Consider the following 26,556-nt stretch of genomic DNA (forward strand, 5'->3'; position numbering starts at 1 on the left):
CATCAGAATTATTTACTTTTTGGAATAAACATATGCAAATGGAGAATTTTCCTTAGAAGCACCTGGGATAACTGCTTTTATAGCTATCCACTACTGGAAGTCAAACTGATGGGTAGAGGTTGGGATATATCTATATCTATACCAGTTGGTGTAATCAAAGCATACATGCACATTAGGGGTGAGTCTACTCATGTAGTCCACTGCTTGCATTTTCTTTCCTTGGTATCCCATTGGGCATTTCATGCTGGCATTTGCTTTACCTTTTCAAGAACCTGCAGCATGGCCTACACAATTCAACTTGAGTTAGAACACGACACACAACAGCAGAAAATATTTGGCACCAGCCTGGGTGCAGAACAGGGCTCCACAGATGGCTCCTCAGCAGAAAAGAGCTGCAACCCTCTACCAGGATACACCACCCCAAAGACAGTCATAATCATTTGCCCATTTTGCCTTTCAGAACTGCTCTGAAAAGTTCTCTGGGTACTTAAACTAAAATACCACATTTTGCTAGAGAAAACAGACACAGACTGAAAGAAGACAATTTCCTAAGTAACTTGAGCACTTAAGTGCACATTTTCCTCAATTAACAGGGGAGAGATTTAAGTATTTCCTGAAGATCTTTTCTTAAGAGGCCCATAACTAATTAGCTGATTAAGGTGATGTGAAGAAACAACTGTGTTTCATATTTCCAATTGCAGCTGCCCAATAAAACCATGGGAAAGTGTGCATCCTACAAGGTAATTTTAATACTTGAATTTATGAACCAATTCATCCTGGATATGCATCTTTGCACCCTTCTCATAACAGTAATGAGTTATCTGGCTGGGGACAGAGGGAAGAGAATTCAAACCCTGTGTTGTTGGCCTAGGGGCAAAGCCAATATCAGTAATACTCTTTTTGGTTGCTAATACAGTCCCAAGCATAAAAAAGTAATATAATCCCAGTGATTGAGTTTTAACAATTCTACAATCAAAAAATGGTTCTACCTTATAAAACCCAAATATTAAGTAAAAGGAGGTTAAAGGTTACTCTTTGAGCACTGGTGACATTACAAGCCTCACTGATGTTTTAACTCCCAACAAATACTGAAAAACAGCATTTTACCTCAGTGCTAGTAAAACTCTACATCTTGGTGTAGAGTCATTTATCCCAAAGTGACAATTCTAAGAGCAATCACAGATTTCATCTAAATTAAGGATATTGCGGTAATTATCAACCATACTCATAGCTTTCCCATTTTTCCCCCTAAGAAAAATTACCTTTAGCATGTGTCCTAAACAATCTTGCATGAAATCTAAACCATTCCTTATTTTCTTTTGGGGCACTTTCTTTTTTAACACAATCTATTTTTTCTTCTTTGTATATACAAATTCCTTTGTTTTGTAAACTTTTTCAAATTCCTCACAAAAGTAGCTGTTCTGATATTAATAGATTTTTCTTCAAAGTAAATCAGATGCAAAGTCTCTGGAAAAGAGTTTTAAAGCCAAACATTCTGGATATATGAGAAATGAAATCTGATAATGCACATAATAACTTTTTGACTTTATTATCACTGATCTGAAACTGAACATCTAAAACCATGTCTGTCCTTTAACACCAAACTGCTTTTCTGACATCACCTCAGCTGACTTTTGCAGAACCAAGTCCACATGTGTTAAAGGAATTTTAAAGCTGCAGCAACTAAATTGAGGGTAGGTCCTATGTGCTTGTAGCCCGTAGTAAAGCTGAAATATCAACAATTTCCTGAGATTTTAGCATAGGAAACATTTGGAGGCAAACAGATTTAAACCAAACCACAGTACATCACAGAACAACAGCCTGTGTAAAACAAAGTGCTCCACCCTTTGAGGCAGCATGTATAGAACCCCAAAAGCCAAACCACAAGATAAAATAAGGCATAAAAGTTCCCCACCTCCAGGGTACAGCACTGTTACTGTGCTTGTAACCCAGGAAAACTGGAGAGGGACAAGGGACCTGGTAGCACGAGAAGAATATCAGTAATGAACAAGAATCTTCGTGAGAAATAAAGTAATTTCCCCCAGGAGTGGGTTGTTTCATAGCTCTGCCCAGGGCAGCTCTGGAGAGAAGCTCCAGCCAGCAGTGCAGAAAAGGTGTTGATAGAGAGAACAAGACATCCAAGGCTCCGACCTTGGCCACCCGGATCAGTCACGTGTGCTCCATGCAGTAAACGTGTCCTAAAGCTCTCAACTGTCCTGGGCTAAAGAAAGAGGAAACAGGACAACAAATAAAAGCGAAGATGAAGAGTGGATTACTTTCAGCAGAGAGGTACAGCAAACCTTTGCTCTACTGTCTAAGAAGTGAAGTGATGAAGCACCACAATGACACTGCCATGGCATTGCAGGCTGAGCAGGTGGAGCTGCCAGTTTTCTGTCCACATCTCCCAGGAACAATCCTGTTACACAATCAATTAAGTGAACTGACAAAGAGAGAAAAATCTTGCCAGTGAGCACAGTTATAAAACCAGGCACATTCCATTACTACCACAATAATTTTTCTACATGGCTTCTTACCACTCACCTAATTCAGAACATTATTTGTCATCACAAGGTAAGATTTAACTCCACAATAAACAGCCTGCAAGTGGTTAGAAGTGGCTCAAAATCTACATAGATCAAACATAAAGACATATTTTTATTGATTATGCAATATGACATCAGCCTTGCAAAGCTATTACACAGGCACACAAATTTAAGGCCTTAAATCAGTGGATTTGTTTTCAAAACTGTCCTGGACACACCTGACTAGAGGGAGGAGATCTTGGACCTTCTCAGTGGTGGAGCAAGTCTTGATCAAAAAGGCCTAAACTTTATACATCACTAGTCATTTGTGACAATCATTTGGAAGCACTTTCTAAAGGTTCTGTTTTTCAAATGCTGCAGTGCAGAGAACTCTTCCCTGAAAACACCAGACACTCCAAAATGTCCCAGGGCTGCCAGCTACAAGCGCTGGGTTTGAAACTTCAGACCATCTGTATTTGAAATGAGCATTCTGCACATAGTTATTTTCATTTCTACCATGCCAAGACACGCCAAAGTACCGAGTCCCAAATGTAAATGCATTCTGCCTGCATGGGTAAAGACCCAACACACTGATACAAAACATACAGACAAATATTTTCCTGCAAAGATGTGCCTCGAGTCAGATGCAGCCTGTTTATTTTATCCTTATTATACCCATTGAATTAACATTTAGTATGGTGACAAAAGTGATGTCTACACAATATTTCTCTGCAAAAAGTGGAAATACATTAAAATAATATACTTTTATAATCACTTAAAACTTTTTACATTTATGCAGAAGATAATTAATACACTCCATAGAAGGTCTCCCAAGTTGTTTTTCAGTTTAGAGTGGTTTTTTTTGTGTGTTTTAAAGAAAGTTTTCACACTCTTCTCTTCTCTTTTTTCCTGCTGACACTTTAATCTCCTCCTCTGGTAAATATGAGCTTATAACAATAAATCATGTTTTATTTATTAAAGATAAAAATAGGAATCAATACAAAGCAAAAAGGCCAATCTCCATAAAGTTTCCCTCCACACTGACTGATTTAGTTTCTATATGAAGATTTAAATATGTATCCAGCAGGCGTTTAAGCAAGAATAAAAGTATTTTTTCTCTTGCATTACATAACATGCTTAGAAAATAATGACTATCTTTGGCCAGTTGTAATGAAGCAAAATGACATTTCTTTAAAACATAAGTATTCTGCAATGAGGAACCTGCCACATCTGAGAACTGTTGTCTATATTGCATCAAAGAACCCCACAAAATTAATATAAAGTAGTTTCTTTTTTTTTTTTTTTACTTTTATATTCAGGTCACTTTTAGTACCAACATCGTTGATTCAAAGATAAAAAAACCCACCCTTGATTCTTCTGTAAATATATTCTGCTTGGACAAGAGCCTGTATGAAGCACACCAGGGAACAGGAGTGCAAGCATTCCACATCACCTTGCCCTTTGTTTAGATTGTCAGTTTTTCCTTTTGATCTTTCTTTGCAGTTGAAGAACCAAAAATTGATTTTCCCAGCTGAACTAAAGTAGAAAAAGGACAATGTTTTATTTAAGATCTTTCACTCCTGCACATAAGCCTATTTCTTTCTTTATATACAAAAGAAACTGTCTTTTTGTTCTTGTAAAAAAATACTTCCAAGTGGGGAATGCTCCCAGTGTACTGACTGTGGTTTCATAATAAAAAAAGGCGGGATGTGTTTCAAAATCCAAATACTGGCCTCCTGCAGAGGAGCACAAACAGCTCACAAACCTTCTAGAGATACAGAAACTGAGCCTCAGGGAAGGAGGTCATACTTGTCAGGTGTTTGCATAAACTCTGGCCACTGGCAATGTTACACTCAAAACCTTGTTTATGGGCAAAGAGAAAGCACAGTTTACATATTTAGAGACATATAAAGCCAAGAATATATTGTAAATATATCCATAATCTTAACAACGGAATTATTTTTTTTATTGCAGGTTTACTTGTTACAGAACAAGGAAGAATGCCTATATGTGAAAAAGACTCAGTCATAATGCAGATAAAATTATTACACAACTATTTCCTAATTTCTACCTGTTTTCCTGGTGTTATGCTCATCCTTCCACTGCTCTTCTGGGTCCTAAGTTTGACAGTTTCATTCTGGTCTAGGGCTGTTCTTTGGAGCTCTTGTTGGAGGAATCTGATGTTTGTTTTGATGGTTCCTTTTTCCTCACTCTTTTAAAACCGGCTCTTTTTTTCACTGGCCCATGCTCACCTGAGTGTATTATATACAGTGAATTTTGGGGATGTTAGATATCAGTTCTTGGTTCCTTGTAACCCCAGAACTCTGCTCTGCACCCTCTGCTTGAGGGTGTGGCTAAGGACACCAATACCATGTTAAAGGGCTACAGGGTTTCAGTGAGAAGCACTAGAGAGTAGAAAAGCTCCTGATCTTACTCACTGTTAAAAAGCACTAATAAAATATAAGTAAAAACAACAGAACAACTGTGCAAATCTCAGATGCTATGAGATGTGTCCATGTCCCACTAAAGACTATCTAAAGATATGCTACCTTTTAAGAAAAATGTTGTCACCAGAAAAAGCCATGACTGCTAAAACAAAATATATTTCATCTCATGCTTTCACACAGTTCTCAGACTAATTCTTGTAACTTAGATGTTTAGGTTTCCCCATGCTCACCACGTTTTCTATCGTCTTATTTGAATATTAAAGCTAATCATCAAATCAGAAATACTGTGTGCTTTAATAGGTTAGTTACTATTAAACACAATTTTAACCCACTGTGAGATCAAAATTACTGAATTTAATAATTAATGTCTTTGATTGTTGTCATGACTTGCATTTCAGAATAAAGTGTTGATATTGTCAGAAACCAAAAATGTTCCCTAACACCTACAGGCATTATTGGTACTCGTGGACCGCAGATTTCTTGTGTTATCTGCACAACTTCTAATTAAGTTCTTGAAGAAATCTGAACTTACAAAGTGCTGAGCTGCCCTGAACCCCACAGGAAAGCTGAGGACACACAAATGTTCACTGATAAGCACAAAAACCTCCTGCCTATTGCAGGTTTTTCAGTGCTTCCCTTGACTGCTCCAGTCTTTCTCACCTCTCTTTTTCTGTGAACTGGGAAAGGTTTACACAGCTTTGCCCAAGCATTTCAATTCAGCATTTGATCTTTCACACAGGACTCTGTTCAGAACAGTTTGCTGGATAGCACACCAAATTCTGTGGAGTTATGATCAAACAGGCTGTAGTGAGGCCAACCACTGCTAAGTTTAAATCCAAGGAATGCAATCTGTGATTCTCCTGAAGATATATGATTAGCTTCTTAGAACTTGCAAAGAGGAGGGAGGATAAGACAACCAATTTCTAGTATCCAATAAGGCACTTTGTAGTTGGTTAAAAGACAGCAGTACATAGACTTACATACACATGGCACAAGTCACAATCATTAGTAGTGCTGCACTGGTTATTTAGAAGCCTACTTCACAAAACAGCCCTTTCCTAGTACTTTAAGGGAATACAAACATCCTGCTCACCGGTTCTGACAGCTTAGCATTTATATCTCAAGCTCCAATCACCACCTCAGCAGCAAAGACATAACTATATACATTACAGTTAAACTTCATGTTTTACAGGTTTCACAACACTAAATTAGCCTAGAAAAATGAATGTAAAAGCAACAGAGAGGCATTAGCTTTTGGTTTGGCAATCAGCATTCACAAGAAAGGATGCACCTCAGCATGATGTGGAAACCAGCAAAGCTGTTTCATTTAGGCTTCGTGCAAGCTGAGCTCTGTGGGGATTCTGAAGGCAGGTATTATGGAACTGGAACTCTACATATTTTAATGAAATTGCACAGTCTAAACACCACAATGAGTGAACAGACATATCAGACTATGGAACTTGGAGCTTTCTCAATTACTCATATATAAAAGGAATTTTTCTGGGTAAAAATGTAAAATTGGAATAAACACCAACTGTGTTTGCAAAGAGAGAGAATGTGCAGCTGACTAAAGAGTTTTGAACCTGTGCTGAACCTATAAAGGGACTGACATAACAGGCGAGCAAGTACATCTCAAATGGTCACATTCTTCATGCATGATGCTGTTCAGCACCTTCTCAGCTTCAGATGAGCAGGACTGTGAATCAAACCTGTGTTGGTCTTGTCAGCAGCAGAGATCACGTCTCTACACCAGCTTTATAACCCTGGGCCAGCTGAGTGTGTAGGTTCTGATAGTTGGTGACTTAAATGACAAATAAGTGACCTAAGCACCATCCCAATGGCCCCTCCTGTGAATTCTCAGTAACAGGTGCTCTCTGACATCCTGACAGCTGTTGAGAACTGGTTAATATTTCATTAACTTAAGGTCAGCAAGTTGCTTTACCACATTGAAAACCCCACTTCTCAGCTCCTGCACAGAGTCACATAATTGTGTCTGCCTGGTTTACAAGTTAGAAGAGGTAACTGCTGAAAAGAAACCTAGAGTAGATTATTCCTTCTCTCTATGCTGCAGAAAATATTTCCAGATTTTACTGACATGTCAGATATAGAATACAGCAATTCTTTAAAAGGCAAAATTTTTGCATTAAGTTTTCTTCATGCTTCTGCCATTTCTTCCATTGCAACCTTCTTACTTTAAGGTCAAGTTCAGAACAGGTATCTGAGGCAGTATAAATCACATCTGTGTAAATAATGGTCACAGTTAACTCTCAGAAAGTCTCTTGCAGAATAATTTACCTAATAATATGCCAAAGAAGAAGGCTCTAAATAGCTTAAACAATTCATAGAGAGACAAGAGAACATACAATTAACATTGCCCTACCTGCTGTTAACTGCACTAATTGCATTCTTTCTGCACAACTGACAATTCTGACATCATGGAGACACCTGCAGTGATATGCAACTTTTTTTTTTCTGTTAAATTACCTCTGAATCTTAGCCCTTAAAGATCTCTCCCTGGTATTTGACTGGTTTATTTTGTTTCTTCATCAGCCTACAGATTTCTGTAGGAATGCTTACTCCAGTCTGTGGAAGTCTGGACATCTCACTATTTACAGGACATTAAATGTAAAAAAATCAATGTAAAAAACATAAATAAATTGGAATCCATAACATTCAAATTGTGCAAATGTTCACAAAGCTGAATAAACTTAAGGACACAGGAGTTTCATTTTGGAAACCAACAACATAAAGTATGAAAATATACGAAAATTTTTCATCTCAAAATTGTAAACTAACTTTTCCATACAAAGGCATCTTTAAGCATCTAACTTGGCTTCTTATGGATCAAAGAAACAACTAAATAAACACTATCTGCATATGCACTTCAAATAGGAATGTCACTCAGAAGATATAATAAGCAAGTTATTTATAGCATACATTAATCACCATATTTAAATGGTAGTTTACTTTATAGCATGAGACGAACCTGTATTAACAGAGGGCAAAATTGTATAACAATAGTTTTTCCTAAGATAGTAAAATTTGCAGTAATCAGCTTCAAGTCTCCCTTGTTGCACTTTTATTCCAACATATCCAAACAAAAGCTGTATTATACTGAAGGCAAGACATGGAAAGGCCAATAAGAAAATCAACCACACTGAACTTAAACCAAAAAAAACCTGTGTAAAAGATTTATGTGTGGTAACAACAAGAAGAGGGGGTGTTGGACAAGCAGAGTATCAGGATTATTATGACAATGATCTTCAGTGGGGCACAAAACACACATTAAGATTAGGAAAGCTACTATTAAAATATACAGATGAATAACTGGAGGAATAGAGGGCTAAGACTTAGCAGGGAGTAGAGGGAAGTGCAGCAGTGGTGAATCTTCCCAGTGACTTATATTAACTATTTATACAGCAAACTCTTCATGGCTGCTTTTCTGTCCTCTTTCCACAAAAATCCCAGGGCTGTTCTTAAGCATTTAGAACAATAAATATATTTAAGATTTATAGCCTGGAGTTTAGCTGTATTCATCTTACTCAGGTGAGCAGTCCAACTAAGCCCAGGGGAGGCACAAGAAAAATGTTCTCCTTCGTAATGATGCAGGAAACAAAAGCTGACTTTAACTGCAGGACAGGGAAGAGTATACCACACGTAGGTAAAACTGTCAACTTCAGATTTTTCTTAATAAAACAAAAATCACTTAAAATAAGAGCAGAGCTAACTTCTGGAACTAACCTGAACATAATTCTCACTAAATGTTTTTTTTGTGATGACATTCTCAAGGGTTGGAGGCTCATTTAAAATATCCTGTGATGCAGAGAGTAAGATAATATCTCCCAGTTGAATCCAGGAGGGTTACAAAGACACATTTCATATTCAGAAATGTGTTGAAATATTTTACTTTTCTTAAACTGCAAATATTTGAAGAAATGTAGATAAACATATTTAAAATTCACAGCACTTTCTCAAATAAGAAGTAGCAGATTAACAAAATGTCAGAACATCCTCAGCTTCAAAAACTGCTCTACCATTTTAGGTAGAGATTATCTACCAAAAAAAAAAATAATAATCACAGCCTCTTATGATCATACTTCTCAACTGCTGATATATTCAGCTTGTAAATTACTCCCATCTTTAAAGATAAAACAAGCTCTTGCAAGTCATACTAACCTTTGCAAAATACCAGTTAAGATTATTTCATTGACAGGAGGAGGCTGAGGGTGGAAAAGAAGGGAATTGTGGTATGGAGGCTGAACGCTGAGTGTTCTCTGATCTTCAGACGAGTTGAAAGGCCAGTTGTGAGATTCCTGGCTTGGCTCAAAAACATGTGCTTTTATAGCAAGTGTACAAGTTAATATCCTTACACATCAATCCAGCCCATCCTAAACCACCTAAACCACGTTCTGTAAAGACAAAAGGTACAACAAATTTAACAGAAGCAATTGACAGATTAAAAAAAAAAAAAGCAATTTCCCCAACTGAATTATATACAGAATGTGGTAATCTAACAACTGTACCTTCCTGTTGTACCCTGTGACACCTGGGGGACACTAGTGGAGGTCAGGGAAACTATGAGAGTATCAATTATAAACTATCCTGTCTTAGTACTGTCATCATTAACTCTTACATTTTATACTCATTCAATTCAACATGATTTTGCTATTAGCCCTTCCACTAAAAAGTTTAAATTAAAAACCCCATCCCCTACATTTTACAGAAATAAGCATCAATTTTGTAACACAGAATTATCCACTGGGATTGATCACATAAAAGATGTAGCACCACACAGTGCAGACCCAGCAATCTCAGAAGCTTTGTCATCTCATTTCACGTTTCTGACTAATAAACATTATTTCAGAATTAATATCTAAACCATGTCTCCTGCTGAGGGTTGATACCATGTAAAGAGAAGTGCAATTCTTCCAATGACAGTGACCTCCAAGATCACACCACCAACACAGCCACAGTAATGAGGTCCAGGGAGAAAAAACTACAGAGCTGAGAACTTGATCTTTTCCTTCACAAGTTAAACCCACAATATTTACAGTATTTGGTAAGCTACAATAATTATCAACACATACATTTCCTTTAAATAAATAAATACACACATCAGGCTTCATGGGAAATAACAGAAGAATTCTCAAGTGAAAGTGCCACATGGCTTCTAGACAAGAACCACAATTTTATACCTTGTCTCAAATTGTTAAAATACAAGTGCCAATCAAATGATTGTTCAAACAAGCTGCTATTTCTTTCAACAGTGCTGTACTTTATATCAAACGAAAAATTTGGATGCAGTTCTGCATGCAGTCAGTGGTGGAAGAATCCTAAAAAACCAGCACAACTCATTCATCTTCCATCAGGAACAGACATTCCCAGATGGGGATATGCTGTGGCATTCAGATAAAAACAGCAGCTATAAATACAGGTGATTTGAAAAAAAAAAAAATTACTTAGTGTGACAGGTGGATTTTTAGGTTTTACAAATTAAAACCAAAGCAAGTGCTTTATCACATACATTCCAATAAAAGCTAGAATACCAGACAAGGAAAAAACAACAACAAAAAAAAACCATAAAAGAATGAAATTTGGTTTCAGTAATCAATCCCCAAATATTTAGAAGCAGATGGGCATCTAGAGAGTGTAGATGGTGTGATTTCTCTCCTTTACACAGCTGCTGGTACGATAGAGAAAACATTGTTCTTTAGTGTTTCATACCTTATACATAAAGTGTGTCTATTGGTTCTGATTTTATGCATAAAAAATGAAAATTTCATGCCGTTGCTTCTCAATTACGCATCTGGTTATTGTTTTGCAGCTGCAAAACTACCTTGAAGAACTATTAAATACGGTGTGACAAGTCTGGATAAATACCAGCAGTCCTCTTGTACCTTCCTTGTAACATTTTGCATTTTTTACTACCTGATAAAATTCCTCAATCAAGAGCTATGACTTCTGTCATCTCCTTTTATTAACAAAAATCTGCTAGTGTATTTAACACTACTGAAATTTGTAAATGACCACTCTGGCACACATTAAATTTAAAATTCAGTACCCCATTTCTAGAGTATTTTTTACTTTGTGTTGTTACTTTCAAGTAGCTATTTTGGTAATTTGATCAGAAATCCAACACAGAGAACAATAAGTCAGCTCAACATTAGTGTCAAACATCTGAAATGAGATTTTGATTTGTAAGCCCCCAAGTCATTACTCATATTACTATAAATCTACTGAATATGAAGACGTTTGGTGACAAAAAATGGTTATAAAATGTCCAACTAATGTAAGCACTCTCAAGCCTGCATTTACTGACTCACTCTCAGCATGTAATTTTCTAACAAAGGGAACAGATACGAAAAACAAAACAATTTGTTTTTCATAACAATACATTTTAAATTAACTATTTCTGTAATTCCTCTGGAGATGGAGGGTCCTGCGAAGAATTTCCATACCTAAAATATTAAAAAAGCCACAACTTGTAATTTCACTCGAAACGGAAAGATTCAACTTGAAACAACACAATTCCCAGCGGTGAGCTTTGACAAAATCTTTTATTAATTTTGTTTCAAAAAGAATAAAACTCAAACCCACACTTAGGGAAGCTGGAAGTTTCCCTGCCTGTTTTTCTGGCACGCAGGATGCAGCACATGTGGCCATTACCAGCAAACACGTTTGTTCGACAGCTGCCGGGTTTTCACACAGGTGCCAGGGGCTTATGTGGAAAAACATTTCTAAGCTGCAGAGGCAGAATGAGACCAGCAGTAAAAGCCAAGGCAGAGAGAGCCCTTGCAGGGTTTATCAAGGATATTGCACTGCTTAAATATGGCTGCACTAAAAAGTTTGCCACTTCTCTGGCGCCTCTGTGAAATAAAGTTTCTTAGCCTGAAGCACAGAGGGAGGAGGGAAGAAAGGGGGAGGGAGAACAAGCAGGAGTTAAAATATTCAAAACCAACCAAACCACACACACAAAGAGTAGAAAGCAGCATTGTAGGGTTCATATCCAGGGGAAGGATATGTAGCACCATCAGCCACTGTGTGTGACATTGTCAAATGGAAACCCTAAATCCACTTTAATTGTGCCTTTGTGCTGTTAAGGTCACAAGGCAGATTAAGTGAACACACCTAAAAGAAACGTGAGAGGGAAAGAAGAATGTCTAGAAAAAGAGCTGCTATGGAATAGGTACTACACTCCTGGTTTGCTCAAATTCACCAGGAGTTTCTAACAAACTCCCTGGTAAAGCATGTTTAGTGAACACAACCCTTTAAAACACCTTCCCTAACTCCTCTGCTTTTCCATGACTGATTTTTTCATGCAGTAGATGGGGTAAATAAATTGGCTCACTGATGTACTGATTATCAAGCTTCCCACAAAGAATTACTTTAACTGTACCAAAAAAGGCATTGCCTTCGTAACTTTTACTCTAGTTTATTATTTTTGTCATTTTCAGGCATAAATGAGAATTTAAAAATTGTCAGGAGAACAATTATACCTGGAAAATTCTTCCAGAAAAATCAAACCATTTCAATGTGGACAAATACAGACAAAACATTATTTGAACTATTAACAATCAATGTTTTCTAATCATATGCAGAAACTAATTTCTAAGATTGCCATGGCAAGCAAAGGGTGGTCTGAGCAAAGTACTTCATCAAGCAAAAAAACAGCATGCACAAAAACCCACAGTGGCTTTTAGCCATACACAACTGCTAAATATTTGTTCTAACTATGGTAAATAGGGTAACAACTGACTGTTTAGCTTTTCTCAATCAGAGGTCATCAGGAGGATGATGCAAATGGACACAATAAGGAAAATGGTCTAAGTAACAGCAGGGAAATGAACGAACAGGGGACAGAGATTAAAACCACAGACACTGACAAATTTTGTGGAGCTTTGAAATGGATGCATTTAAGAGATGCCTAAGAAGAAATAACAGAGTATTAACAGGTACTTTCTACCATTGAGAAGTGGCTGGAAAATGCGGATTCGCTCTAGTCTTAGGTTTCACCACTCCAACAAGGAAAAAAAACATTAAGTGAAAAGCTATTAAGTGGAATAAAGAAATACTCATGCTCAGTAACACTGAACGTGGTCCAAAGGCAGCTCATCCACCACTAGTTCTCTATTAAATTTAAAAGGTTGTTTTCTAAACACTTACCCATTTGAAAATAAAATCATATTAGTCAATAACTTATAGCATTATTTTGCCTGAAAGAATAGTTTCAGAAAGCTATAATTTAAGTACAAGAAACTCTAATAAAAGCTGTCAGAGAAAATAAGAGGACTTATGGGAGAGCTGTTCCTCAACAGTGAGCAAGTTCTCTGTGTACAGCTCCATGGAATTCTATTTCAACAACACGTGATTTTTCAACATATGCAGAGAAGCATAATCTGAGGGGCTCTAAAAAATAGCTAGTTATAACCACCTAGTGCATAGAGTTTTTTAGAAATAACTACACAGTGAACCCCATAATGCAAAAAAATATGGAAATCCTAGAAATGTTGAAGGAAGCAATTCTTGTCCTGTCTATCCTGATGGAAAGAAACAGAAAGGGAAATAAATCATGTAAGCAAAGCACATGAGGACAGTCAAAAAATATCAGTTAAGTAGCCAAGTAGCTCAAATAAAACTTCATAGAGGGCTACTCTGTACATGATAATCACAGAAAAGCTTATACTTCCTGGTATAACATAAAAGAACCTGAATTCACATTTCTAATATCCTCAGAAATGTCAGGTTCAAGGATCTTTTTAATTTTCCTGACACAGAAGGTTAGATTAAATGCAGACAGCATTATCACCAACAATTTCTTCATAATCTACACAAAAAGGACACTGCCAAGCTAAAGGTCAACTTTTGATCCCTTCTAAACATAAATTGCTTTCAAGTAGTTATCACAACTTATACTGGAGAGATGAATTTTCAGATAAGGGATCAAAAACAGCATCTAAAAATGCAGCCTTCCCTTTAAATTAAACAGCCACGGGAAGGAAAAAACCACCTCAGCAGCTAAGATAGGAAGGAGACTGGTGCTCACATGACTGAGAACTCTTTCAATAGTCTAAAAAATGGTGAATAATAGGTGACAGGTAAATGACCTCATGAAAAGATGCCTCAATAAACCTTTTCTGTTCTTTATAAAATACATGTTTACCTCTCCAGCCTGATATAAAAAGCATGCCTTCAGTCCAAAACTGAATTTTATGAGTTCCCTCATGCATAAGCAATAGAAATAGGACATGCAGAGGCTATATTTTGTTATATTTTCTTTAAAGAAGAGTGAATAAAAACCCTGCACTCAATTCAATTGCATTTCTCCGTGATAGAGTGTGAACACTGCACCTGACTGATTCCTAAATGTAATGAAACACTCTAAGTGGCAACAGGCAGCACTCTATTGCTTTTGTTAAAAATCAGAAAAAGAAACACACGCCAAGCTTCCAGCATCGATTTAGGATTGTCAGCATTGCCAACCACCTCTGTAGGTTCTCTGCTGATTCAAAGAGCCAATTGACAGTGCATAGTAACACCCTCCAGCATAATTACAACCCTTTCAGCTTTGTCCACCTACTAGTTTAAAATGATGGGTCCCTTAACAACTCCTCCATCAGGCAGAACACAAAGAGCAGTGCGGGAGCTGAAGGAGATTGAAGGGCTTCTACTGCAGGAGCCCAGAGAAAATGATGGTCCCTGAAATGATGCACAGCACAAGCCATGGCAATGCACACACCCTCACAGTGTAGGTATATGGAAGGATTTTTTTCCCTATATATGTTCTGCAGTATGAGGAAAAGAAAAAGAAAGTATGGAAATGCCCTCTGTGGCTAAACAAGCCCTAAATTAAGTGACAATCAGATCAGAAGACTTGTGAGTTAGTACAGAAGCATCTTACATTTCAGACAAAACCTCAGCTCCCAAATATTTCACTTTGTTCTATTAAATAGTTGCACTGGAACTGTAAGAACCTCTTTACAGATTGAGTTTCTTCACAGAGCAGATCAAACAGCACCACTCTATTGCAGCAAAACAGCACAATGCCTTTTTCTTTCCTCTCTTGAAAAACAAGCAATTTTACATATACCAGAAAACTACTGTGACTGCATTGCTTGGTATTCTGTAAATATTTCCTCCTCTACAAGAGTTACACCTGAAAATTGCTTAGATTGTAGAAGGCAATGAATTCCTTGGGGCTTAATTCTGTATTCTTGATTGTGTACAACTTCTTTTGAAGTCAATATTAGTGATGTCATTTTAATTTTCTGCACATCTGCCATTCTTATCTTAGAAGGAAAAAAAAATTAAAATCAATCCTTTAATTCCATTAAAAACTCCTTGTAGAATGCCTTTTGTGCTGTTGGTAAGTTTTGAAAGTCTTTGAGAAAATTAACATTCAGTGTACATATTAATAAAAATAGAGAGGAATAGAGGAAATGAGCAAAGTGTAACAAAACTGCTGATACTGGATAAAGGCAAACCCTTTCAAGAACACATGCATTAACACCTTCCTGACAAGTGAAGACAGCAGCAAAAAAATATCTAATCTCATCTCTTTCCATTGCATCAACAGGAAATCCAACAATAGCAAAACTGGTGAGCACAGGCCTGCAGCAGTACAGACAACTCTGTCACAAGCATAAAATATTTGGTGAAATTGTGAAATTAAATTGTTAATCCCACACTTTATACAAAGTTCCTTGACAGAAATTTTCTACCCCCTTTATCTGTATCCCTTTATCACAGGCACAGATCCATGTGAGTGATGTAATGCTGTAAGGCTATAAAGGAAAGTTCTTATTTCTCCTGTATTCACGATGACAGATTTATAGAAAGCATTTCCTTTCATAAGAAAAATACCGAACCTTTGACCTTCAAGTTTTGATAACTTCATCTTATTTTTATCTTTAAAATATGTTGGCAAGCATCTTTTCTTGTTTTGAAGCAGAGAAAGTTAAGGACAGCTGCAATGTGGCACCCAGTATCTAAAACATCAGATTTTTGAGCAGGACTTGGCAGAGGTGATTGGCCTCCCACCAGATTTACTGCAGAATGTCTGTCTATCAACAACATCCCAAAGCTGCCTTCACTGGTTATTCTATTTTGTAATATTTTCTGCCTCCTGGAGGCTGAAGCTTTTTGTTTTCCCATAACCCTGTACTTTTTGTGGCTGCATATTCAGCTGCAAACTGTGCAGATAAACCTGAGTGACAGAGACACTGCCGAGGGATCATAAATAAGATAAACCTGATTAAATCTTGGAACAACAATGACCTAGTAGCAAAACTGGTGTTCTTGATGCTTAGTTTTCAAAGTGCATGTTAGAAGCACGACAACAGCACACTATCAGAATGATTACAAGGATGGTGTTAATTATTTAAAGGATCAATGGAGTGTCAATCGTTTCAACAAGAAAGAGATTCCACACCAGAAACCACAATTCTTTAACACTCAGTACTGCAGAGTGGCTGAATGAAGCTACCTCAGAAGAAGAAAGGTACCACTGACTTACAATTTCTGAAGTGTTAACAAGCCAACCCTGTTAAAATACAACTTATCTGGTAAAGTTTCACTGGCAAATATTTCTTGGTTTTGTTTTTTTTTTTTAAATTAACTGATACTTCTGTGATTTGAAAAGCAAGTAAGCTACAGAGGTTACTTAAAATAAATTTGGCATCATAAACCAAAGGAGGTTCATGCCTTTAATGGAGTCATTTATTTCTCCAAATAGTTATACAGATCAAGAATAGTAATAGTTATTGGACAGACCAATCCATTTATAAGTTCAATCACGAAGAGGAAAGTTTAAGTGCTGTAAGATTGGTGATAAACCTGCCACAGCTTCAGTCAGCACTTCTCGATTTTCTCAGACATCCAGACATGAGGAAACACTGCAATTTTATGTGCTTTGCTTTATGTCCAACTTTTCCATTCTGTACTGCTAAATGACCATAACAGTTGTATTTAATTTTTTGTTTCAAATATATTTTCAAGTACACTGGTTGTTATAAGAAGGTTTTGATCACTGAAAAATGTACTACCCTAATGAATTTCTAGAGATTGAGCAAACCATTATGATAATGCTATTCAGCTACTTGAGCTCTGATGAGATCTTTGATATGAGTAAGTTGTTCTAATTTACCTTCCAGTGTGCAAAACTGAAGTGCATTTAACTAAGTGGCCTGTACATTATGTAAAGCATAAAACAAAAAAAAAACCCCTTCCTGTTACTACACAATTAGACTACAATAATGTCTGGCCTCTGGCATTTTGATGTTGGACATATTAACAAAGGCTAAACGAAAAGAGGAAAACTATGCAAACTGCTCAACTTGAAAAAGTAGAAAAATTATTTCAGAGTTAGAACAGGGTGACAAAGTACCTCAAGGCATTTCTTTTTGAGAGAAAAGGTATTACATAAATTCACTTCTGACCCACATTATCATATGTTCATCACACTAAAATGAGGATGTTGTTAGAGAACCAAAATGCAGCTCCAGAAGTAGGTCTTCTCTCCAAGCCACTGTCAAGTCCTTCTGGGATGGCAGGTAACCCAACTTACCTTTTTTTTCTAATCTCTTCATATAGACACACACATGGTGAACAAATACACAAGTATAAAAGTCTCTTGTACATATTTTATTTCTTCACAGAATCACAGAACAGTTGAGGTTGCAAGAAACTCTGGAGGACATCTAATCCAACCCATCAGCTCAAGGCAGGGTCATCTAAAGCAGACTGTGTCCAACTGGGTTCTAAATATATTTTAAATTTTTTATATTTTGCAGAGTCCCCAACCCTTTTCTTCCTTTGCTTTTCATTAGAGCAAATTTTTGTTTGAAAACAACTTTTTACAGAAGTTCATTTATTTCAGTTCCTTAAATTACATCAAGTACACAATAACAAATAATGTTCCTCAGCAACCATATTCTGAATTATTCCTAATTACATAAATAATGTTAATTAAAGAATCCACGTTACATGGTGCATACAAAACATTTGAGAAATAAAGTTCTAAGTATTGCTGTTATAAACTACTTTTCCCATATAAACTTAAGGAAATATTTATGGTCTGGATAAAATATCAAACCTTTGCAACAAGCATCAATTTAAAGACTGTGTACAACTTATTAGAAAGCAATTTATTTCCCAGACTGCTATCCAGTGAAGCAGATTCCTCCCATTATCAGTCAACTTACTTAGTCTCTGAGCAGCCTCCAGGGCATCGTTTGCAGAATCAGCTACAAAGAATCTCTGAACTGTAACCCCATGGTCTGCCATTATTTTTTTGCTTTGGTACTCCTGCAGGTTCAGCCATCGTCTGGGGGTTAATTGAACAGCCTAGAAAAAATTAGAGGGGAAAATAAAATAATGCTCATTAAGAACAGTTCATGAGACAGCCCACTGAGCTCTTCCACCTTATGGTTATCTCAAACCAGCAGTTAAACGACACCCAGAGAAAAGGTAAAACAGGTATTGATTTACCTAAGTGCCTTTTCTTAACATTTGTGCATCCAAAGTACTCTGAAAGCTACAGATATTTTCTAAAAGCGACACAAGGCTCACTTGGCTACACAAAATGGTTTGCATTTAATATCAAGGCAGATTGGCAAACTTGGCTTGAACTCTAAAGTCTATTTATGCTTTTATGCTATAAAAATAGTAACAGACTGTTATCTTAAAACAAATTCAGTTTTATATTAAATACCCTTATTCACATGACATTTCATACAATTCTCCCCTATAAAGTTATTCCCACCTATTCTAAGCATTTATTGCAGCACATCTGAGCAGAAAACCAACTACACAGAATTAGCATCATCTTGTAAGAAATTACATACTAATATATGTATTTTCAGTGGTCTGTTATCTGTGCTTAGATGGTTGTGCTTTTAAGTGCATTTTGTTGAGGATGCCAGCACAGCCACATCAGCCATGCCAGGCCAACAACAGCTGGAGAAGAATTCCCTTCCCATTCTCAATATCCCAATGTAGATGCTGGTGTGTGCATGTGAACACGTGGACATCACATCTGCCTGGGGCAGTAAACATTGAGTACAGACACTGTCAAAGTCACAGGATTTTTACTGAACATCTTAAAGGACACGTTCTTCATACAGGATAAGCTGTTAAAGACAAAAGGGATAATTAAGGGACTGGAGCTGACTCCTGGCAATGGCATAATGGCAAAAGGTGGAGTTGGCTCCTGGCAATGGGACAATCCCATTTATGCCAGCAAAAGATGCTCTTCCCACAAGGAGAGACAAACTGCTGGTCTGGCAGACAGCCACAATCAATTCTTGGTTTCTCCTGAAGTAAGGAGCACAGCATGCAAGCTAGTGCTACATATTTAGATATGTTACACAAAGAAGATTATTTACTATACTAATACTTTGATCCCTAACAGCACGATAAAATAATATTATCCTAATGTAACTTTAGACTGAAAAAAACCCTCCATGCTAAAGTCTTTCAATAACACATCCTTTCACAATACTCAAGGTTTACATGCTGAGTTGTCTCAAAAACAACCCCCCCATCTGTTCTGTTCGCTTTGAAACACAGCACAAAAGACACATAAAGAAAATACAAACCCATCCTTTACAGAATATAACTGCATGTTTTCTGCAAAAGTGACTCCCACAGAACTTAAGCAGTTACAAATAGCTCAGAACGACACATTTTAAATTCTTTTATCCCTAACCTGATTAACATGTTTTAGAGGAACAAAATGCCATTGTCAGCTTGCTCCATGGCTGTCTCCAATTCTACACAACATACAGACACCTCAGTATGATTTATATTCCTCCATGCTATTCACAGACAATATGTTATCACATTGGTTCAATACTTCAAATGTAGGGTCAAAATTTAAAGTCACTTTCATAATTGTTGACATTTAATTTGTTTTCCTATTATAAGTTATCTGCCAGGCTTTAAAAATTATTACTTCAGGGACCCTTTAGGTTTATCTAAAAACTTCTACAGTTCAGTAATACAGCTGATAAATGTTTGGTCACTGATTTTATAATTAAACAGCAAGTCTTCAAAGCAGCTTTTACTCATAATTTAGCACAATGAATCATTTCACATGTATGCATTACTAAGCCTGATCTAAAGCAAATAAATAAGAAGGAAAATATTCAAGCACTTTCATTCTGGGGAAGACTTTTGTTATTGTTTCTTGACAAAAGTCTCTTTCAACACAAATTTCTTTCAAATGTTCTATTCAGGTAGGAATTAATTAGTTCAGGAATTTGCAATGCAGCACAAAGACACCTCCACTGCTCGTTCAAACTGCAAGGCTTAAGTAATAAAATCTTTAAAGGAATCTCTTAAATAATAAGGACTGCAAAGGGTCACCGTCTAATAAAGTCACTGGTGATAACTCCCAACATGTGAGGGATAAAGAACAGAGATGACAGTGAGAAAAGCAGTTAAAGCTACATTTGTTTTATGAAAAAAAGTCATCTCCAGGGCAACCACCTCCAACATTAACTCAGCCTGACCTGCCAATGAGTAAAAGAAAGCCCAACAGCTCCAACAGGAACCTGCAGTGACCTCTGTCCCCAAACATCCTCTTGCCCTGTTACAGGTGTTTTTGGGATGTAACAGTTTTACAACTCAAAAATACAACTCAAAATGTCCCACAGAGACACTCCATTGCTGAGATGCTAAACATCTTATTACATATCCATACAGTGCAGATATACATAAGCATATGGACATAGGTCTGTTCTTTTATAAAAACTGCAGATAATATCTAATATTTAGATATTACGACAATATTTCCTTCATAAATTATAAACCAGACAGGTTTGATGAACACAGAAAGGAATTTGAAAGAGCTGTCTAAGCAGACCTAAGGGTGATGAAACAAAGATCTGGCCAAGAACTGCTGGCATGGAAAAGCAAAGACTACAAACTTCAGGTTAGCAAGCACATACTCTTTTTTTCTACTCCTACATTACACGATTCTAAGAGAGACCATCATTACTGACTGCCAAATGAAGAGTTTTAATCAAGACTTTCCACTGAAGACAAAGTCCTGGTCGTGAATCAACTACTTGACAAAATAAATTAGTATCTGAAGTCTGCTCCAGAAGCTCTGAAGAGCAAGAAACATGAAAAACTTGCTTTAATGCACTCACAGGATACATACTGTGTGTCTTGAGAACTGCAGGAAAAATAAAGCAGTTAAAGAGATGAAATAAGGCAAAAGCTTTGAATCTGTGATGGCTACATCTCTTTCAAGACCATCTTGAAAAACCAAAACAGCTGCAGACAGATGTGTTTTAGGGTGAAGAAAAAAAAGTGACCATGAGATCTTAGAGATGTGAGTAAACAGATGATTCTGTGAACCAATTCCCAACTCAAAGATGTTTTGGTTGCAATAAATCTGTGTCTGTACTTAAAAGGGAAAGCAATAAAAAGAATTAATTAGTATAGGAATCTTGAATTCCAACCCTCCCAAACACATTTATACCAAATATTAACAAGAATTTGAGATGGGCTTCAAATAGCATAAGTTCTTGGGTATCCTAAATGTCCACACATCCTACAGATAAATCTCTGCCTGAGACTGACCATAACAGAGCTAAAGGACAAAGGTACAGCCTCAAAACAGCCCAAGAAGAGTCTACAAAGGTTTCAAAGAAAGCTATTTCCCACAACTAGTCTTCCACAGGCAGCCATAATTCATCCCTTCCTCCTGAAAGATATTAGAAGGAGACTTTAACACAGCACAAAACATATCTCCAGCATCATGTGTCTTTGTATTGTTTATTTTCCCACTCTGCAGCTCTACTCAACCATAATTTCATTGCTTTCAGCACCATCAACAGCTCTGCTAAATTAACCACCGTGGTCTCAGCCCTCAGGAAAGACAGAATGAAGAATTAGGTTGTAATTTACCATCAGAAAAATAATAATCTCAATCTGAAAGGGGACATGAGGGAAGCAAGTAAAAGAGAATCTAAACCACAGGGCAGCAGAATCCCTACCTTTTAGGGATTTCTGTTCATTATTGATTCTCACCACCTTCTATTCCCAGCTTATCCTTGCTTGAAGACTTTTCATCTGTTTCCCCACACAGAGGTCAGAAAGCCCTACCAGAAACCAGCACAGATCCCTCAGATCTTCCCATGGAGCTCTGTTCCAGCTGCAGCCCAGTGTGTTCCAGCAGTTTAAGATATATCTGTGTTTCATCTGTTTCTTTATTGCAAGGTTGCACTGGAGTACAAGGAGCACATCCTGTCCCACCAGCCTGTGAAGAAGAGACTGGAAATAGTTTGTGGACTTCAGTAAAGCCCTGACTCCCTATGGGACAACTCATGTTTCACCTTCATAAGGTGACAGGCAAAAGCCAGAAGATTTTCCATTGGTGGTATTTCTCTGTTATCCTGAACACAATTTTTCTAACAGCAAGAGGAAGCTTTACAACATTTTATTGAACTTACCCACATCCTCATTACTGTAAATACACCTTAACCTTGAATACTAACTTCTGTCAAGCTCTGGACAGCCCAAAGAAGGGCTGTAGGTTTAAATTTTCCTAAATCTTTTCTTTTTAGCATGTCAGCTACAGTTGCCACAACAAAGAAAAACTTAAAATCACTCCAGTGAGTCTACATGAAAATCCAGACTATATGTTTTCATGGAATGGAATAAAGAGAAATTCAAACTAAAGGATTTAGTATTTTGAAAGGAAATTCTTATAAAAAGGCTAAAATAAATATAATTCATTGGTCTGCTAAAGACTTCCAACAGATCTGGTATTACTACAAGAAAAAATAGCTTTCATATGAGAACTTTGTGTGTTGTGTATTGATGTACAACATTGTAGATGCAAAGTAGCTCTTGAGATTAAGATCTGTCTGATAAATTGAAAGGGATTTTTTTCTTTGTTTTGTAAACCACAAATAAGCTTTAAGAATAAATCAGTTCATAAAACTAAGAAAAACATCACTAGTAGCATATAGAAAATAAAAAATTTTTATTTAAAATAATAAAGCTTTTAAGAGGAATTAAATTCATCCTAATAAGATATATTTTAAGATTAAATTTCTAACATAAGTGCTTATCAAAGAGATTAATATACTTAAATAGGGCTCTTTCACAACTGATAACATTTCCTCAGAGCCTGACAACAGCTTCAAAAGTCCCAGAAGTCAAATAAGTGTAACAAAAGGCCTCAACTACACAGTAACACAAAGTGAGGTGAAAGCAGAATTATTCAATCAAGTACAAGTTTCACACCAGATTCTCTCCTGCTGGCTTGAATTATTTGGCATTTTCCAAAAGCACAAGGAATTAGTACTGGTTGAGGTTTGCCTCTAATTCCCCTTCCCTTCTGCAACCTCCAAGGTTTTTGTTACCAGTCAGAATCACATTAATGTGGACCAAAAGTCTGTGAAGTGGGGAGGATTTCAGAAAACTGCTGTTACCATTTAGTTCTGAACAAGCTTTCTGTTCAAAGTTCCTTCTTCATGGAACCAGAGACCATGATTGGTCCAACAGCACCATTAAATGAGTGACCCACACACCGAGAAATCAAACATCTCATTCTGATCATCCTGACAAGGTCAGGTGTTACAGAACTGTATCAGTGGTTCATTGATGACTGCTAGAGAAAAAATTGATTGTTCATAAAACATGAATAACCTCTTATACAACATCCTTTTTGTTTGGTGGGGTTTTTTGTATCAAACACTAAGGACTTTACTCAAATAATATATTTGGAGAGCAGTTGCGTTATACTTCCACTACTCCCCTTGTCAATCCTTGAGCTGTCACAGGGTAAGAAAAAAAAATTGCATTATTTAAATAATCCAGGCTAAAAATAACAACAGGAGGGGAACTACAAGTACATTTTCTAGCAGAAATTTGCTTCAAAATAAACGAAAAAAAAAAGACAGATTTAGCAAACACTGGAACAGAGAGACATAGTTGTGCTTATATATGCAGCATTAACTACTCTGATGTACAACATCTTTCAGATGACCCAGGAGGTATCTTTTGAGTGCTTGCTTTTGAAATAAGAAAACACACACACATAAAAACAGGAGAAACTGTCTTAACACATTCACCAGAAGTTTGCAAGTTGCATGTTAATGACTTCAGCAAAACTCTGCTCGGAAATAAATGTTCCATATAACCACAAAACAAGAGCAGCATCAGTAAACCCAAACTGCATTAAATTATGCTACTGATTATTTCTTATCTGAACCTATATGCTCAGAATAATGTTTTTTTCATTCTTTGGCCTCCCTGGTAAAACACCCAAGACTGACTCCAAGACACGATTCCACATGAATGCTGCCATAAAGCACCTGTGCAGCAGGGACCAAAGAGTGTCACACTGGTGAGATAAACAGAGGAGCTTTAATAAACAAACAAGAAGAAGACACCACGACCATACACATATGTAAAAAAACCAGGGGCTTTTTGAAGCCAAATCACCTCACAGCTGAGCCTTACAGTGCCTGTGTCAGCAGAGCAACTGAAGCTCAGGACAGGAACATTTTTAGCCAGCAGTGTCACCAACCACTGGGACTTTGCACTTACACTTCAGCTCAGTAAGTTATTGCTAGAGGACAGGTCTCTTCCAAAAAGCAAAACCGAATTAAAATAATTTCTGGAAAAAGCAGCAGGGGCTGGAGAGCAGCATTTTCAGGCAGACCCCACTACCTACCTGTAGAATTCAAACCTTAAGCCACACATTTTTTTTTAATAGAGCCTAAATAGAATAGAATCATTTCAGTCTGTTCTGTAACAAGTATATGAAGAAACTGTCAGAAAGAATAACTGAAAGGTCAAGTCTAACAACCAACCAAAGATTCAAATTATAATCTCTATTACAACCAAGACCTTTTGGTCTCAATAAAGTTAAATTTCACAAAATTCTGTGCTGTTTAATGCCTAATTCCACATGGGACTACCTTGGCTAACCATCCACTACTAAGTATTTCACCATATCAAGTCCCGTGATGACGTTTAGATAATTTCCCTTTTAAAAAAACCCTAACCTTAAATACTTATTTTCTCTTGGCAACACTCTTCAGGTCAAATCTCTACTTTTGGAAAATGCCAAATAATTCTAACCAGGGGAAGAGAATTTGATGATAATCAGCACTATTAAAGTAAACAAAATCACCACTAAGGAAATTTCTATGACAATTGAACTCCCATTGACACACCTATATAATTTGAGCAGCTCTACTGATTACTTTAATGTAGCTTAATGCATTTTATTGCATGACTGTTAAAGGAAGACACACTTCAACATCAGACCACATTCCCTTTTCATTCATAGTCTGAATGGAAGCCAATATGAACATCACAAAACAAAGATGGATTTCTTAACAGCACCTGACAGTAAAGCTGGTCAAATAAATGCCTGCTTCTTTCCTCCTCTGCTGCTCCACTGAAGTCAAGTAGCTGTAACTATACTAACAGATCCTGTGCCAGTATGAAACAGCTCTAGCAATGCAAATTATCTCTGCATGAATGCAAATTACATGCCAAATGTATACAGCATCACGTTTTATAAATCTGGACTCCATTGTAATGGTTATATTGGAAATAAGTCATCCGGAAAGAAAAACTGTGGTGTTTCTGAGGAGGTCTTTCAGATGTTTTCTGTGTCTGAAATTAAAAGGAAGTGTGTTTAGTGTATCTGATCTAAAATAAAAGTCTGCCACCAAAAATCTATTTGCTTAGCCAACAAACACATTCTACAGCATTCCAGTTTATTCAATTTGTGCACTCTGACCTGTAATACAATTCTAAGCACATAAGAGAGAAAACAGGTACACAAAGATGACAGTAATGAAAGAGTACACTGTTCATCAATATGAGGAATAAACCTTTATTATAGTTATTGACATACAACCTCTATAATTGACAAAGATGTAGAAGTTCCTATCAAAAAGAAACCATCAAAAATACAACTAAACTGAGTATCTTCACATAAAACACTGCAGGTATGGGGACATTTTATTAGGTCATATACTTAAAATATACCACATAGGCCACTGAAAACAAACTAAAACACTTATTTCAGTTTGCTGGCAGCGTCCATGAAATGAGTAAGTTAACCTGACAAGAAACAAAAATTTAGAAAAAGAGCACCTCTGTTTATTGCAAATGTAAGTCATAAAAAGCAAACGTATGCTCTGTAGGAGAGCAAGTCTTTCGAGCACAAAAGAAAATGTAAGGGCTCATGGTAGGGCTGATGGGCTGTAAGATCTGTCACACTGAGCCAAAGGACACATCCCCTGCTCTCCAAAGATGGCCAAAGCCACAAACCTCTGGGTACATTATGAAAAACAGGACAGCAAACGTCCGTCCCAAGTTGGCTGCCATTTCCATCTTCCAAAGTAAAAACTGGTGTCCAGGTCATCCTGTTGAAAAGCCACAGAGGAAACCATCTTCCATCAACATCCCAAATTGCCCACTTTAGCTGGGGTACCATATGGCAGCGAGGTCCCTTTGGTACCAGCAGAGACCAGCAGCCTCATCCAACACTGAGCATTACAATCCAAGTCTCCATCTAGATTTCTGTGATACATTTATGCAAGGATAAA

The 26,556-nt window shown here is 36.9% G+C and overlaps 1 protein-coding gene across 2 annotated transcripts in view; it reads right to left on the reverse strand.

Annotated features, from left to right (window-relative positions):
* SUCLG2 (succinate-CoA ligase GDP-forming beta subunit) overlaps positions 1 to 26,556 on the reverse strand; it is a 119,444-nt gene that overhangs the window by 77,617 nt on the left and 15,271 nt on the right. The window contains exon 2 of one of the 2 annotated variants that reach the window (XM_027640666.1): positions 18,169 to 18,310. The exons of the other annotated variant lie outside the window; for it this stretch is intronic. Coding sequence (XP_027496467.1) covers positions 18,169 to 18,310 — 142 coding nt within the window. The remainder of the gene's footprint in view (positions 1 to 18,168; positions 18,311 to 26,556) is intronic. 2 annotated transcript variants of the gene reach the window in all.

This window comes from Corapipo altera, unplaced genomic scaffold (genome assembly GCF_003945725.1).
Source record: "Corapipo altera isolate COAL_440 unplaced genomic scaffold, ASM394572v1 55, whole genome shotgun sequence".
In the NCBI taxonomy this organism is placed as follows: Eukaryota; Metazoa; Chordata; class Aves; order Passeriformes; family Pipridae; genus Corapipo; species Corapipo altera.